The sequence below is a fragment of the Xyrauchen texanus genome, chromosome 42, assembly GCF_025860055.1.
Source record: "Xyrauchen texanus isolate HMW12.3.18 chromosome 42, RBS_HiC_50CHRs, whole genome shotgun sequence".
In the NCBI taxonomy this organism is placed as follows: domain Eukaryota; kingdom Metazoa; phylum Chordata; class Actinopteri; order Cypriniformes; family Catostomidae; genus Xyrauchen; species Xyrauchen texanus.
In genome coordinates, this window is record NC_068317.1 from 12,675,166 (window position 1) to 12,691,950 (window position 16,785).

The following is a 16,785-nucleotide window of genomic DNA, read 5'->3' on the forward strand; positions in this document are numbered from 1 at the left end:
AACCTTATCAGGAAGTCTATATACAGCTGAAGTCAGAAGTTTACATACGCTTAGGTTATAGTTATTAAACTATATTATTATTTTTATAGTTATTTTTTTTTAACCACTTTACAGATTTCATATTAGCAAACTACTATTTTGTGCATGACATGAGAAATTTTTCCAACAATTATTTACAGACATATTGTTTCACTTTTAACTGACTATATCACAGTTCCAATGGGTCAGAAGTTAACTGTGCCATTAAGCAGCTTGGAAAATTCCAGAAAATTATGTCAAGTTTTTAGACAATTAGCTTCTAATAGGTGTACTGAATTGGAGGTGTACCTGTGGATGTATTTTAAGGCTTACCTTCAAACTCAGTGCCTCTTTGGTTGACATCAAGGGAAAATCAAAAGAAATCAGCCAAGACCTCTGAAACAAAAATTGTGGACCTCCACAAGTCTGGTTCATCGTTAGGAGCAATTTCCAAACCACTTAAGGTACCACGTTCATCTGTTCAAACAATACGCCAGTATAAGAAAAAAATCCAAGATGGCCGCTCCGAATCCAAAATGGTGCTATTTTTGTTTCTTAGCCCAACATTTATAGCACATGGACATCGGAGCAAACGGTGTTCATGTTTACCATCGCCAGACACTGCTCAAATACAAGAATCATGCAACAACCAAGCTGCATGATGATCTGCAGGAGAAGCTAGAGACTGCTGAAATTAGAGACTGCTGCGTCTTTGTTTTCACGGACACGTGGCTCAGCGACAGAGTTCCGGATGCCGCCATTCAGCTAGAAGGGCTCGCCTCATTTCATTCCGACAGAAATTTAGCTCTGTGTGGTAAGACTCACGGTGGTGGCTTGTGTGTTTACATCAACATGGAATGGTGCAAGAACTTTATGCTTGTCTCTAGCTACTGCTCATCGCTGGTGGAGTTTGTGACTGTTAGATGCAGACTTTTTTATTTACCACGGGAATTCACCACTGGAGTTTACATTACCCCAGTGCTAATGCTAAGGAAGCACTCTGTATGGAGCTATTAGCGAACTGCAGAACGCTCACCCTGATGGACTGTTTATTGTCACCGAAGATTTCAACCATGCAAATCTCAAGACAGTGCTCCCTAAATTCCATCAGTATGTGGACTTTGTAATGAGAGGGGCCCCGCCCCACTTTGGCTACTCAGACCACATCTCTGTTATGCTAATCCCAGTATACAGACCACTTGTCAGGTGCACAAAACCGCTTCAGAAGCAGGAGCCATTTCTGCTCTTCAGGACTGTTTTGAGTATACTGACTGGCACATGTTAAGGGAGGCTGCAACATTTGGCGACTCTACCGACTTGGAGGAATACAAAGCATCAGTGATCAGCTACATCAGCAAGTGCATTGATGATGTTACTTTCTCCAAGACCATCACAACACGCTCCAACCAGAAGCTGTGGATGACTGCGGAAGTGCGTGCGCTGCTGAGGACCCGAGACTCCAACTTCAGAGCAGGTGACAAGGCAGTCCTAAGAACAGCAAGGGCCAAACTGTACCGGGCCATCAGAGAGGCAAAGCGCGCACAGTCCAGAATCCACAATCACTTCCATGACAGCGGTGACATGTAGCACATGTGGCAGGGCATCTAGGCCATCACCATCTACAGGACAACCTTACTTGCCCGTGACAATGATGCCTCCCTTCCAGATGTGCTGAACGACTTCTACTCTCGTTTTTAGGTGCAGAACGACGTGGCGGCGAGGAAGACCACCCCTCCTCCCAACGACCAGGTGCTATGTCTTACCACGACTGATTTGAGGAAAACTCTACATAGAGTCAACCCACGGAAGGCTGCTGGACCAGACAACATTCCTGGCAGAGTGCTCAGAGGATGTGCAGACCAGCTGGCAGATGTCCTTACCATAATTTTCAACATCTCTCTGAGTAGCGCCGTCATTCCAACGTGCTTCAAAGCCACCACCAAGACCCAGCTTCCCCCTCACTAGACCCACTGCAGATTGCATATCATCCCAACCATTCAACAGACGACGCCATCGCCACCACCCTCCATCTGCCCTCACCCACCTGTTCATAGTCTTCAGCTCAGCAATCAACACAATCATTCCTCTGCAACTGGATCCTGGACTTCCTGACTTTGAGACCTCAGTCAGTACGGATCAGGAACTCCACCACCACCGCACTGAGCACTGGGGTCCACCATGGCTGTGTGCTCAGTCCACTGCTGTTCACTCTGCCGACTCACGACTGCATAGCAATGCACAGCACGAACCACATCATCAAGTTTGCCGATGACATCACCATGGTAGGTCTCATCAGTATACAGAGAGGAGGTGCAGAGGCTAACGTACTGGTGTAGAGCCAACAACCTGTCTATGAATGTGGACAACACAAAAGAGATGGTTGTTGACTTTAGGAGAGCATAGAGTGACCACTCTCCACTGAACATCGACGGCTCCTCTGTGGAGATTGTCAAGAGCACCACATGGTTTTCACCTTGGTGTTCACCTGGTGGAGAAACTCACTTGGTCCCTCAACACCAGCTCCATTACCAAGAAAGCCCAGCCTCATCTCTACTTTCTTCGAAGGCTGAGTAAAGCACATCTCCCATCCCCCATCCTCACCTCATTCTATAGAGGGACTATCGAGAGCATCCTGTCTCTCTTCCCTCCATCAAAGACATTTACACCAAATGCTTCATCTGCAAAGCAAAAAGCATTGTGGATGACTCCACACACCCCTCACACAATCCCTTCACCCTCCTGCCGTCTGGCAAGAGGTACCGAAGCATTAGGGCCCTCAAGGCCAGACTATGTAACAGCTTCTTCCTCCAAGCCATCAGACTCCTCAGTACTCAGAGACTGGACTACACACACACACACACCTGTACACCATCCAACTTTTGCACATGTCCAGAGTTGCACTTAATTCATTGTCACTTTATACCTGGCTGCTACCTCAATAACTGATATGTCCATAGAACACTATTTCATAGTTTGTTATGTTTTCATTCTGCATACTAAGTGTAATCTTTTTGCACTACTCAGATTAGAAATGTATACTGGTTGGCACTGCACTGTCTCTCACTGTCCCTTACTGTGCCTATTGTCCTGTTTCCTTTTTAGTAATTATTGTACTGTCCTGTACTTTTTGCACATGTTTGCATGTGCACTTTATATAGGTATGTGTAGGTCTTATTCAGTCTGTGTAGTCTCATGTGGTTCTGTGTTTGTCCTGTGTTGGTTTATGTAGCACCATGGTCCTGGAGGAACGTTGTCTCGTTTCGCTGTGTACTGTACTAACTGTATATGGTTGAATGAAAATAAAAACCACTTGACTATAAAAACCATGAAACGACGCAGACATCATACTGCTCAGGAAGGAGACGCATTCATCTCCTAGAGATGAACATACTTTGGGGTGAAAAGTGTAAATCAATCCCAGAACAAGAGCAAAGGCCCTTTTGAAGATGCTGGAGGAACTAGGTAGACAAGTATCTATATCCACAGTTAAAAGAGTCCTATATCGACATAACCTGAAAGGATGCTCAGCAAAAAAAGAAGCCAATTCTCCAAATCTTCCAAAAAAAAGCCAGACTACAGTTTGCAAGTGCACATGGGGACAAAGATCTTACTTTTTGGAGAAATTTCCTCTAGCCTGATGGAACAAAGAATTTAACTTTTTGGCCATAATGACCATTGTTATGTTTGGAGGAAAAAGGGTGAGGATTGCAAGCCGAAGAACACCATCCCAACCATGAAGCATGGGATGGAAGCCGGGGTGCTTTGCTGCAAGAAGGATTGATGCACTTCACAAAATAGATGATATAATGTGGAAGGAAATGCATGTGGATATATTGAAGCAACATCTCAAGACATCAGTCAGGGAGAAAAAACTGTGTCACAATGGGTCTTCCAAGTGGACAATGACCCCAAGCATACCTCCAAATTTGTGGCAAAATGGCTTGACAACAAAGTCAAGAAATTGGAGTGGCCATCACAAAGCCCTGACCTAAATCCAATTGAAAATGTGTGGGCAGATCTGAAAAAGTGTGTGCGAGCATGGAGATCTACAAACCTGACTCATGTTGCTTCAATATATCCACATACATTTTCCTTCCACCAGTTCTGTCTGGAGGAATGGGCCAATCCAGCAACTTATTGTGAGAAGCTTGTGGAAGGCTACCCAAAACTTTTGACCCAAGTTAAACAATTAAAGGCAATGCTACCAAATACTAACAAAGTGTATGTAAACTTTGTTCCCACTAGGAATGTGATATAAGAAATGAAAGCTGAATTCTCTCTACTATTATCCTGACATTTCACATTCTTAAAATAAAGTAGTGATCCTAACTGACCTAAGACAGGGAATGTTTTCTACAATTAAGTGTCAGGAATTGTGAAAAACTGAGTTTAAATGTATTTGGCTATGGTGTATGTAAACTTCTAACTTTAAGTGTAGGTCTAAGGTATAAGCTACTACTTAATGTCTTATGTTTATCTGATGTTTTTTATTTTTTCAAAAGCAGTCACAAACCAAACGACAACCACAGAATGACAATGCATGCACAGTGGACAAAATTAGGTTTAATTTACTCAAATTCAGAAGAAAAGCTTTGAATTTAGTGATTCCCAAATAAGAGACAAAACAGTAGACTAACACAAAGGGACTAATGTTCAGGCCGCCCTGGATATAAGGCCCAGGGCAATGGCATGAACCCACCGTGGCTATTCTTGTCTATTAAGTGGATGAGGAAGCCTTTTATGTGTATTTAAATGCCAGAAATTTGGTCAATGCTCAACTGTTCAACACATGAAAAAACAATAAATAAAACAAAACAAAAATAACAGCTGAATCAGAAAAAGCAATAAAAGTAAAAAACGCCTCAAAAGACTGATTAGAAATGACACAGATCCAGGTATTGTTCAGCTAAGGGTTGTCACATCTGTATGATCCACATGACACATCAAACCTTTGACCCTGTATCCTGCTCTTAGGCCATTATGCACATAATCATATTAGAACACAGATGTCCTCTGTGGTTTTCCATCTGCACATTCAATGGGGACTGGAGGGTAAAAATATGATCCTTGACCTCATCATAACTAGAACTGATTTATCAGGAGATGCCCCTTCAAAATAAATGAGAGAGAAGGATAGATATGCAAAGATATGCTGCAAAAAAGGGCTATCAAGGTTGGATTAAGTCAACATAATGTAAAATACGTGCACGCATAATACATTTTAGGCATTTACCTCTAAGGATCTCCTTATTGCTACCAGTAAAGCCCTTATTTAGATCTTTATTATGCATCTATGGCAGTACTCCTGAGGGTACAACATGTGCTATTTGGTTTGGATTGTAGATTATTCTTTTGTGCTTTTGGGCAGGCCACTTCATCCAAATAGCTGTTTATCAAGGTAATGACACCCTATTTGAAGCAAGCCATAACTAAGATGTCTTGAGTTAATTACAGTAGGTGTTCCAAAGCAAACTAAAATAAGGAGAAAATTGGAGACTGTTATTACTTTTTTCGTGAACGCAAATAACTAAGTTGTATTTAATTATGTTGCTTTATAACCTCTAGGAATTGCCATGTGGTCCCATTTACATCAAGGGTCCTTCCGTCACATCCTACGTTGTACTTTAATTACTACTCACAATCAAAAAATGTGGCTTTGTTGTGGCTGCATGCAAGATTCGGCTTGAAAGATGCGAGAGACCATCAGGAAACAGCACTAATTCTCATGCACGGTCGCTCACCATTAATGGGTAGAAGTCTGCCATATGAAGTCCAAACAATTTAGCCACACAAAAGTCAACTGTAACCTTCATTATCCTAATGAGCCTAAACTCCCTAATCTAGTTGCCTAATCATAGAGCACTGTGCTAATGAACACACATCTGGCTCTATATGACATAATGAAATGTCAGTCTTAATGGTAGGAGAGAAAGTGAGCTGTCACATATATAAGGCCTCCTGTTGGACAAAGAGAGCAATGATCCATGTAGTGATCAAAGCTATGGTATATGGTGGCTTTTTTTCAAACTATAGCAGAACTTAGTAAAAGTCTGTGGCCATAACAGAAAACGTTGCGATTTTATACAGGCTATGGGGATAAGCAGCTATGGAGGGTGGGCAATAATATTGCAACTAAAATTGAAATAAAAATGGAACAGTATGACTGGTCAGTTCATATAAATACACATATACCGTAGTAAAGAATCCCTTAAAAACATAGTTTCCATAGTTTCTGACAAAAAAATTATTTACTAAACTGATTGTTTAAAAAAACTTTGGTAACTTTCTATAAGTTTCCAATAAATAATAATAAATTACAAAAGTATTAAAAATAACAAAAAGAGATTAAGACGAATACTTTGTCATTTTAATTTTTAAAACATATTTATATTAATTCTAAATAAAATTATAAATGTACATGTGTGTGTGTGTGTGTGTATATATATATATATATATATATATATATATATATATATATATATATATATATACACACACACACACAAGTTAATTTATTATTTTGGCAGAAACTATGGTTACCATACTAAATTATTATAAGGTATTCAGAGACCTGACCTGACTGAATAAAAGATGACAGATACTAAAGCAATGCTAAAAACTGCAAATCCTATAGTGAACAATGGTGACCAAGTTTGACCAAAGATGGTCTTTTCTTCATATAAAACATGAAATATACAATTGTTTATCTATTTACAATACTATATATATGTATGATCATCAGGCCAAGAAAAAAAAAAAAAAAAAACTTTCAGTGAGGTCAAGTGTGGTACATCTCACAACATTCCATTGTAGTGAAACTCAGACATGCAACACTGAGAGCAAATGGTGTGTGTTGGTGGGCAACATAACAATGTGGTTTTGCCAGTCTGAGGGTTCAAAACCTCACCAGAATGACCTTAAAAACAATGAATCCCATGCAAACTCAATGACCACTGCCAACCATTTAAAAAACAGTTATTTCTGCCCCCTCCATATTCCATGTTTAGGAGGTGCAAACTTTCCCAATAAACAGCAGTCAGTTTAGCATGCTGAAATGCCTCTATTTCTGTTTCAAGGTTTACCGCAGATGCCATTTCAGGTTCACAAAATTTGTCCGTAAACACTCACAATGGTGTTACATTTGGGTTCACCTTAGGTCAGGTTTCTCAGAATCTTTGTAAATAAAAATCTAAATGAGAAAATAGAGTATCAGTACAAATGCACACTCATCTTGGGTAGTTGTTTGTACTATGCATATATCAGTTCAACTAAAGAATCAGTTTTAAAAGCTTTGATTCAGCTTGAAAAGGTGTCAGGCTCAACATGATAACACAGGAAATCAACAGGCTGATTCTGAATGTAAATCGACTCCCTGAAATCGACTCCATCTGCCAAATTACTGACAAACATCATCCCCTTCAAGACATTTTTGCTTTAAATAAACGGTTTACCTTTCTACATGGTGCTACTGATAGTTCTTACTATCTCCAAAACACTGGTTTTAGTCCCATGGTAACCAGGAAGAAATTACATTCACATGCACATTGGTGGAAATCATTAAGAGGTTACATTTTAACTCTAAAATTTAATTTGTATTCCACTGACGGTTAAGTTTAGGCTTAGGGTTGTGGTTAAAGTTAATAAAATATGTATTCTTGTTGACTGTAATTCACAACTAAAATACAACTTGCTTTAGGCGCTACACTTTGGACATTACACCTCAACAACACTTCCAGCTTTGGCCACTAGGAGCAGTGATTTGAATTTTGGTAAGCAGTTCCAATTTCAGCAGCAGAACTTTCGACCTCCTGCTGCCAAAGTCACAGTGTGACCAGTCTGTTAGGCTTGCGGTTTTTAAAAGTTGTGCCATTTTATTGGTAGGTATGATGTGAAGAAACATTGGCATGGAATGGAGATCTAATTAGGAAAAAAAGAGTTTTATTCAATAGACAAAAACAATGCTTACATTTCTTTGTTAAAATAAAATGGACAGAAAAGGGTGCCTTGACGATCTGTTTTGTGAAGACCTTATGAAGACAATGCAGTCACATACTGTGTGACCTGAAGACTGTAGTTTGATTAAGTCAGAAAAACAAAATGGCATGATAATTCATTTGAACATCTGGAATCATAAATTACACATTTATCCTTACTCACATGGCATTTTTAAATGACGTGTGGCCACTGTATAAATAAAACATAGAAATTAAATTAAATACGAACAGAATAACAAACAAATAAATGGCAAGATTAAAAAAAAAAAAGACTTTTGTTGTTTTGGAAAATCAACACCAAAAATGATATATGAAAATTACAGTGCATCAAAATGTCTTAAAAATGGCCAATTCCCAAATGTCCAACATTGGGAAAGGGACAATACACTTTACATTCTAGAAAGATGGCTTTGGTTGTAAGTTCTTGTGCCCAAAGCCAGAGATTCAATGGTCATTGGACTTTTGGGTTCTGTCATTGCATCTCTGTCCAAATAAATGTACATCTTCCGGTGAGCCGGTAACAGAGGGTTTTAGTATCTGTAATACCATCTTCTGTGGCGATACTGTGCCTTCTGGAGTTCTTCAATGGTTTTGTGGTCGTGGCTGGTTTCAATGCACAGGACGATGAAGTGGTTGGAGCAGCTGCGGGTTTGCTGGTTTAGTAAGCCACTGTAGAGAAAGGATGCTTGACCGGTAATGGCCATGTCACCGGCTCTCCAGGACTCACAGTTCAAAGCATCCAGCCGCTTGCCTCTCTCTGAAGATCCATGCCATACAGCCTTTTGAGGCCTGCACACATAAATATGCACACACATGAATGTAAATTGTGATGAGACAAAACATGTATGGCTACAGACATACAGAAGTAGCTATAAAGCTCTGATCAAAGGAACTAAAGACGTTCAAAAACTACATATTTTAAAAATCGACTAGTCGTGGGTTGATTTAATAAGTATTAGACTAGTCTGTAAAGCTCCAAAACAACACAAACACCTTAAAAGTATCATACAATTAAGCAAATCTCATTTAATCAAGCTACTATACATACATTTTTGCAAAATGTTTTTTTATTTTTTATGTGGCTTGTTGTGCATATAGCAGCAGTTTTCTGGTGAAATAAACACTAGGGTGCAACAGCAATGACATTTATAACGGTATAAGAGCATAATGGCAGATTATCAGATCATAAACACTTACTATTCACCATGTTCTTCACTTAATGCAATCTTATACCATCTAAATACTTTTTTTCAATGGTACATGACCAGTAAGCAATACATTTTAATGTTTGTGTCACATAACCAACTACATTTACAAGTTTGAGTGCGAAAACAATATTTCTGATACTATTGCTCTTGCGATCCAGAGGTATAAATGACCAAAGTTCAGCCATGCAACTCTGTGCCACAAGATGATAGGTTCTTTGACTTGTTTTGCGAAAGCCAATCGGCTCACTCACATGTGAAACATGAGCCAATTGGCTCACATGGTGTGAGCTGATTGGTCCTCTGACATGTTATTGGTTAACCAATCAACTTGAGTCTTCTTCTTTGTTTAACTGCTTGTTTAAATGGTTCAGTTTGGCTGATAAGCTGGTTTCTTTGCAGCACGCTGCATGAGTTTTTCTCTGAAACCCACCTCCACTCCAGCTCCAAATGTCTAGATCTGCTACGTGGGGATTGTTTGTAAGGTTTACTTGTGCAGCAGCATTTAATATATGCTTGATGCAGCATGTCTTGTGTTTTATGCATATGTGCAGCAGCAGCAGCATGTCCACATGCTAACACAGTATGTTCTGTACGTTTATTTTATAGCAGTGGCATGTCTCTGTGCTTGCTTTGCAGCAGTAGCGTTAGTAGATCTAGTCCACCAAGACTAATATTCTATCAATATGTCATACTCACATTAACATGCTAAATCTTTCTGAGAGTTACGTATGACTGAACACATAGTGTTGCACTTGCGATGCAAAAGACGAGTCCAGATGTTCGAGCAAAAACAAAACAAAAAAGAGAATAGAAGCAACACAAAATGACACTATCGGATAGGTTTAGGTTTAATGTTTAGGTTAATTTAGTTTTGTTTATGTTAAACTAGATAGAGCATTAACATTAAAAACATTATATGTTTGGAAGAAAATTGAACTCGTCTTTAGCGCCACTCAATGGACATTTGACCTCAGAACTGCCGCGAAACGTGTAAAAAAACACGTAATATAATTTTGCAAAATTTGCTACAGTCACATTATTTCCATGAGATTAGGCTGCATAAAAGTAGTCCATAAACTCATGTGATACATTCCAAGCCTTCAGATAGCCTAGCTTTGTGCAAAGAACAGACCAAAAATGTAAGTCATACTACTTTGTTTATGGTATGTTTATGGATATTTCTTGTCATTTTTGAGCTTGACAAACCCAATCCCTGTTCACTTTTACTGTATGTAAAAGAGCAGCCAGGATATTCTTAAAAAAAAGAAAGAACGTGATAAGGGTTAAGATACATATGAGAGTGAGTAAATGATGAAAGAAAGGTATCATTACAATAAAACTACAAAAAAAACACTAACTTAAATATTAAAGCTAAAAAACTATGCAAAAATGTGATTGTTGGATGACTAGTCGGAACATAAATACCCAGTTACACAACAGTCAAGTACAGTAATATGTAGATGTACACACCAGTTTATGCTAAAAAATATGTGTCCTACTTTTCAATCTTACTCAAGATAAGGCAAGTTTATGTGCCAAAATATACAGTGATCTACAACTGCTTGTCCATGGAGAAACACAGAACATATACGGATCTCCCAAAGAGAGGGATAAACAACACATTAAAAAGGTTTATTGAAATAAATTCATAATTTGTCTTCCACAACATGTGGAATTTAATAGGCCACTGAAGAACAAGGCTTTTACTCATCTGTACCTCCCAACAAACCCAGTAATCAAATATTTAAAGGCTGTATATTTAATGTATAATATATAGGCAATGATAAGAAAGCTTGGATAAATGCATGTCAGTCTCACTTTAAAGCTGAGAGATTTGTGAAAAACAGACATACATCTTAGCACGACAAGTGAGGTGTGTCTTGCTTATTAAACCCTTAACATAGCCTTTATGACACACTGGATCTTGACAGGTCTGTGAAATGTCTCTTTCTGTTACATCCATTCATACCTCTCCTGAAACCCAAGTCCCTGCGGGGGCCCAGAAAACATCCTACTTCACAAACAACCCTAAAAAGGCTACTCGCTAACCACAATTGCTGCTGCGCTGTCAATGCCTCATCTGGTGCTTCATACAACAGGCTATATTTACCGCTCTGAAATATAAATACACGTAAACAGAGAAAGAAATGTAAAAATACACGGGTGGAAAAATGAGAAATGAAAGAGAGAGGTGTAGCCACTGTTGTCTGGATTGTGGTTAGGCCATCCTTTAGTTGTTCTACAAGGAGGCAAGCTGTGTTTGTGCTCTACGGAAGTGGTGGTCTCGCACAGAGTCTTGGCAAAGCATTAGAGACCTCGCAAGGGCTGTTCACAAATACGCTGGCCATAAACATGTTCAAGGAATAGCAATGATAACGATGAAAGTAGCTTTTGCTCTTAGAGCATTTCGACTGGACTTTGCTAAACATCTGCATCTAATTACTTGGAGTTTCTGTACGGCCTTTAAAGGAAAAGTTCACTTAAAAATTCAAGTGTTCTTCTGTAGTGAGCTGTTAACTGCTGTGTCAAAACGTCCTGAATAAATCCTTCAGAATGATTAATTCAGCTAGAGTAAGATTTTCAATGAATAACAACTTAATTTGGATCTGTTTCTCATACAAAGCTATTGCATGACTTCAAAGTTTGGAATATAGCACATGAGTTGCTTGCACTCATTTATGATACATTTATGGTGCTTTTGCATCCTTTTTGAAGCTTATAAACTCCAGTCACCATTCATTGTATATAGCTTATACGCAAAGTAAATTTTTGTACAGATTTTTGTTTTAGTCAAAAATGTAGTCTTTTGATGAAAATGTCCTTTAAATTTTGTTATATTTACTTATACATTTTTATATTACTTACTAAAATTACATAATTTTAGTCACCGAAATTAACGTATACTTTTAATAATGTGCAGTATGACAAAAAGTATTGAACCCAACCACATTTTCAAACATTTAAAAAAACTAAATGTATTAATTTAAACATATATCAACGTATATAAGATAATAATAATAATAATTAAATAATAATGATCATACATTTATTAGCTACTTAAATTCTTCATGTATTTGGAGACTGTTTAGGATTTTGCGCTGTATATAGCATATTGTTACGGCAATGGCTTATTCATAACCTCAGATACGCATTCTGACTAGCACGTAACTTAGTTTAAGTTCCATAGAAGAAATTAATTCTTGTGGGTTTGGAACAACATCAGGGTGAGTAAATTATTTGTATATGTATTTTTTTTTCTGTGAGCTAGCCCTTTCAGCAATTAATGAGGTAGAATGATAGGACTAAACACTACTCATGACCCAAAACATTCATCTTCGTCTTTTAGCTTATGAGTGCAATTGCGTGCCTAAAATGCGTTTGAAAGAATACCATTCAGCCAACACAAACCTCTGAATCTTTTAAGCACATGATTGGATCAACAAGTTGTTGAAGTGTATTCTATTCTGGCTCTTCACTAACTTAATCTTTTTCAAAGCTTTTCTCCATTTCATCTCCGTAAATTATGTGCTGACAGGCCGTGAGTGCATTCAACGCTTAACCGGGTGGATCATAATGTTGATCTGAAACTGAGTTAATTTATACTTCAGCTTTGAAATGTGTACACACCAGAAGGGGTCACTCATCACATCTCGCCCATCGAAAGAATAAAGAGGGATGCCGCGAGGGAGGAGATGGTTGGAGAAGATACTGTTCCAGTTCTTGAAGAGGACCTCGCCCTACAGAGACAAATCACACAAGGGTATTAATCATTGGATTCCACATACAGTATTTCTCCAATTAATAAAAGGCCTTTCGAAAGGGAACTGAGTGTCCAAAATATGTATAAAGATGTGTGAAATCAGTTAAAAACAGTGAATTTAAACGCTTAGGGTCTATTTATGCTATTTATTTATAAGAATGAAAAAAAAGCAAAAAAAAAAAAAAACATCACAGACTAATTACTCTATTCACACTAAGAGCACAATAAAAAAGCACTCTGGTCACATACAGTACTTACAGGCAAGATACAATGCATTTGAAATTATAAACAGAATTTTATTTAATGCAAAATGAAAGCCATCTGACAATACAATATAGTCATATTGGCTGGTGAGTAACAGAATAAAATAAACATTTATAATAAATAAATAAAATAAAATGAATTCTTCTCTTTTTGAACAAATTTTCACTATAAGTGTGACATTTCTCTTAAAGGAATGTTCCGGGTTCAATACAAGTTGACCTCAATGGACAGCATTTGTGGCATAATGTTGAATACCACCTAAATTAATTTCAACTCATTCCTCCTTTTCTTTAAAAAAAGCAAAAATCTGTGTTGCAGTGAGGCACTTACAATGGAAGTGAATGGGGCTTAACTTGTATTGAACCCAGAACATTCCTTTAATGCAAGCCAAACTGGAGCCAACAGTAAACCCACAACCCATAAGTAAGTGTTGTAACTATTTAAAATGTGATTTGCATTAAAACACTAAATTAATAATATTTTAAAAAAAAATCACTTTTGGTGTGAATAGACCTTAAATGTTAATGCAGGAAACAGGCACATGTGAGTCCTTCATATTACTGAAACTTCTTCAAAACATCACAAGGTTCATTAGTAGCGATCTTGATTAAGAATGATTAGTAACAATTATTACCAAGGCTCTATAAAAAATAATTTAAAAATACAATTAGAAATATGTTTTACCCTTAAGTTGACAATTGGCATGCTTGTACGGTACATTGGCTGAACTATGTCAATCAGGTCCTGAAGATGATGAGAGAGGAAGCCCTTGTAATCATCTCGGATGCCCATAGCTTGAGCTTGAGTCCTGCAAAGCTTGTTAACTGAATTGATGGAGCCCAAGTTTCCGGTCATTGGTGTGTTGAGAGCCACCAACCTGAGCTGTGAAAACATTAACAATAAAATACCATTATACACAGGATTTTCACTACAAAATCCACTCAAACCATTTAAAGAAACTATGCTACGAAAGCAGGTTGTTCAAATATCTTTTACAGTTTTGGCATCATAACTTTGCCCACCTAGTCACTGTGAAGTTTTAAGGAGGAATTAGGATAGATATTATTCCAAAACTGCAGAATAAGGACAGAGCAATGCCAGCTCTATTGGCATTGGAGTAAACCCACAACCCGTAATGAAGTATTGCAACTCATTTCACATTCGAAGTGTTTGGCCAATCATAACAGAGCTCATTTACACATTGAATCTAATGGACCACTCAGACCAAATGCTTCTTGCTCTAAAAAAAAGCTAGAGGCAGCGCAACACACAGGTGTCTTGAGACAAGATTTTAAATGTTGACATTCCTTTATACCATACATGTCACCTAAAAAGCATGTCGCTCCGGCGTAAGATTCTGAAAAACAGCTGGATGCATCACAATGGTCACATACATCCGTCTAGTGCATTTACATAGAAACACATGGCAAAAAATGCACAGATGGACACAAAAGGAGTTTGGTGTGAAGGTTCAGTCGCTAAAACAGCTTGTTCGATGCTAAGGGATGGAGAGGAAAATGATCAGCTAAATTATCAATTTAGACTTTGATTCTTTTTTAGAACATTTTCTTTATAACTTATAGTTACTAACATTATAAGTGGACTTCAGGGAGAAAAAAGTCTACAATAGTATAAAATGGTAAAAAGAGACTGGCTGGGATGCTCTTCATGGCAACAGATGGACAGCACCGTAATTTAGTCTAAAATTGGAGCTATGGAAACCACAAGGACAATTTTAGAGTCCTGATCATTTGAGGCTTTTGAGGCAGAGAAAAAGCCAGACCAATGTTTTTCATAACCAAACCATGACAAATCTCAAACATCATATATTTGTCTTTTAAGTGGAGGACAGCCTGGGAATGTATCAGAGGTAAGATGGGGTGAGAGAGGATTCAGTGGTTCCATTTTGCACTACATTGAGTTAGAACCAGAGGTACCTTGTAAAATTGTAGGATATGAGACAATCTTTAATTTGGGGTTATACTGCCACTATGGAGAAAGTTTCCAGAAGTGGGAGCCAACCATCAGTCAAGCATCACACACACACACATACACATAAAACACACACACAACAAAGGAAGACTCATACACAAACTCATTCTATCTTGTCATTCAAGTCTGCTCTGAAACTACGGAAACTTCTAAAAAAATTTCACTTAACCATCATTATAACCAAACAAATACAAAAATAGCAACTATATTTAAAATGGCAGCAAACCAATCACACGTATGTAAGTGTTGTTACTCATTTTACAAGAGCTCATTTACACATATAGGTCTTAAAGGGACAGTACCAAATAGTTTGTCTGACACTAAAGGCCATAAATCTTGATCATTCTCAGTTCTCATCTCATTATTTATGTATTTGCTCTGGCTTTTTTTCAGAGGAACCATCTTTTTAACCAAACAGCTATTTTAGCCAAGCAGATCCCAAATGTTATAATGCAAGAAGTAAAATGCAATAAAAAGTTAAACAAAAGCACTGTTTCTTTTTTATATATATATTTTTTAATCTTTTTTTAATACATGAGAAAGGCCACATGGACACTTCCCTGAACATTTGAGTGATGACGCCAGTGAATCCTTAATTCAGAGTTGTAATCAATTCACAGAAATGAATGGAAATGATCAACTATAACATTGTTATTGTTTAAAACATCTCTGCCTTAACACACTCTTACTCACCAGTCCCAAGACAAGGGGTGATCATTAAAGTATTCTAATCTCACAGTTTTTAATTAGTTAAGTAATGTAAACGTGCTTAAATATTTCTGCGGAATTCACAACATTGCTTAATTTTATATCATCAGCAAATTATTGCAAATACATGATGAATATTCTAGATATCGCCCAGCCCTATAGCTGAAATATAGAAACACACCAAGTTCGTTTTGAGGGACAATTTTTGTGCTAAGTATGCACACACACACACACAAATGTATACAGAGAGACTTACCGCACTTCCTGCATGGATTCCAGTGAGTTGAGGGGTCAGCATCAGGGGCTCGGCCTGTAGAGAGTTAATGAGCCAATTCAGTTTTGACTAGTTCAATCCACGGAGACGCTTTCACACTTAATTCATTTAAAGTAATGACGTAATCTTTAAAATAGTCACTTTCTTCAAGTTTTTTTTTTTTGTCTTTAATAAAATCCACAAATGGTGTCCATTGAGATCCAAAACTCTGGTACTTACATCATCTTTTGAGAAGACAGGGGGTGGATACATCTCAATCAGTCCACCAAGCTGTGAAAAGACCAAATCAAATCAAATAAAAATGGAAATTATCAAATTGCCAGAAACTGAACATAAGCCATCTGATTATAATTAATCATTTAATTTGGACATCATGTATAGCTTACCTGAATTTCTCTCCAGCCTCCTGGGACTTTAATATAGAGTTTACCCATATCAGTAACAAAGGACAATGTTCCCTCCTCGTCCACATGAGTCTGCTGTCTCAGGGCTTGAAGACTTGCATATTTCCTGACCTGGAGAAATGGCATGGACAGGTTCTACTAAAGTTTGACAACCAGAAAGTGT

The 16,785-nt window shown here is 37.8% G+C and overlaps 1 protein-coding gene across 1 annotated transcript in view; it reads right to left on the reverse strand.

The window, feature by feature from the left end:
- Window positions 1-7,948: 7,948 nt before the first annotated feature.
- The window catches only part of LOC127635274 (collagen alpha-1(XV) chain-like), a 119,689-nt gene continuing 110,852 nt past the window's right edge, over window positions 7,949-16,785 (reverse strand). The window contains exons 37-42 of the mRNA XM_052115182.1: window positions 16,605-16,733; window positions 16,438-16,488; window positions 16,201-16,254; window positions 13,929-14,126; window positions 12,848-12,957; window positions 7,949-8,801 (exon numbers count right to left, since the gene is read on the reverse strand). Of these exons, the coding sequence (XP_051971142.1) occupies window positions 8,543-8,801; window positions 12,848-12,957; window positions 13,929-14,126; window positions 16,201-16,254; window positions 16,438-16,488; window positions 16,605-16,733 (801 nt within the window). The 3' untranslated portion in view covers window positions 7,949-8,542. The remainder of the gene's footprint in view (window positions 8,802-12,847; window positions 12,958-13,928; window positions 14,127-16,200; window positions 16,255-16,437; window positions 16,489-16,604; window positions 16,734-16,785) is intronic.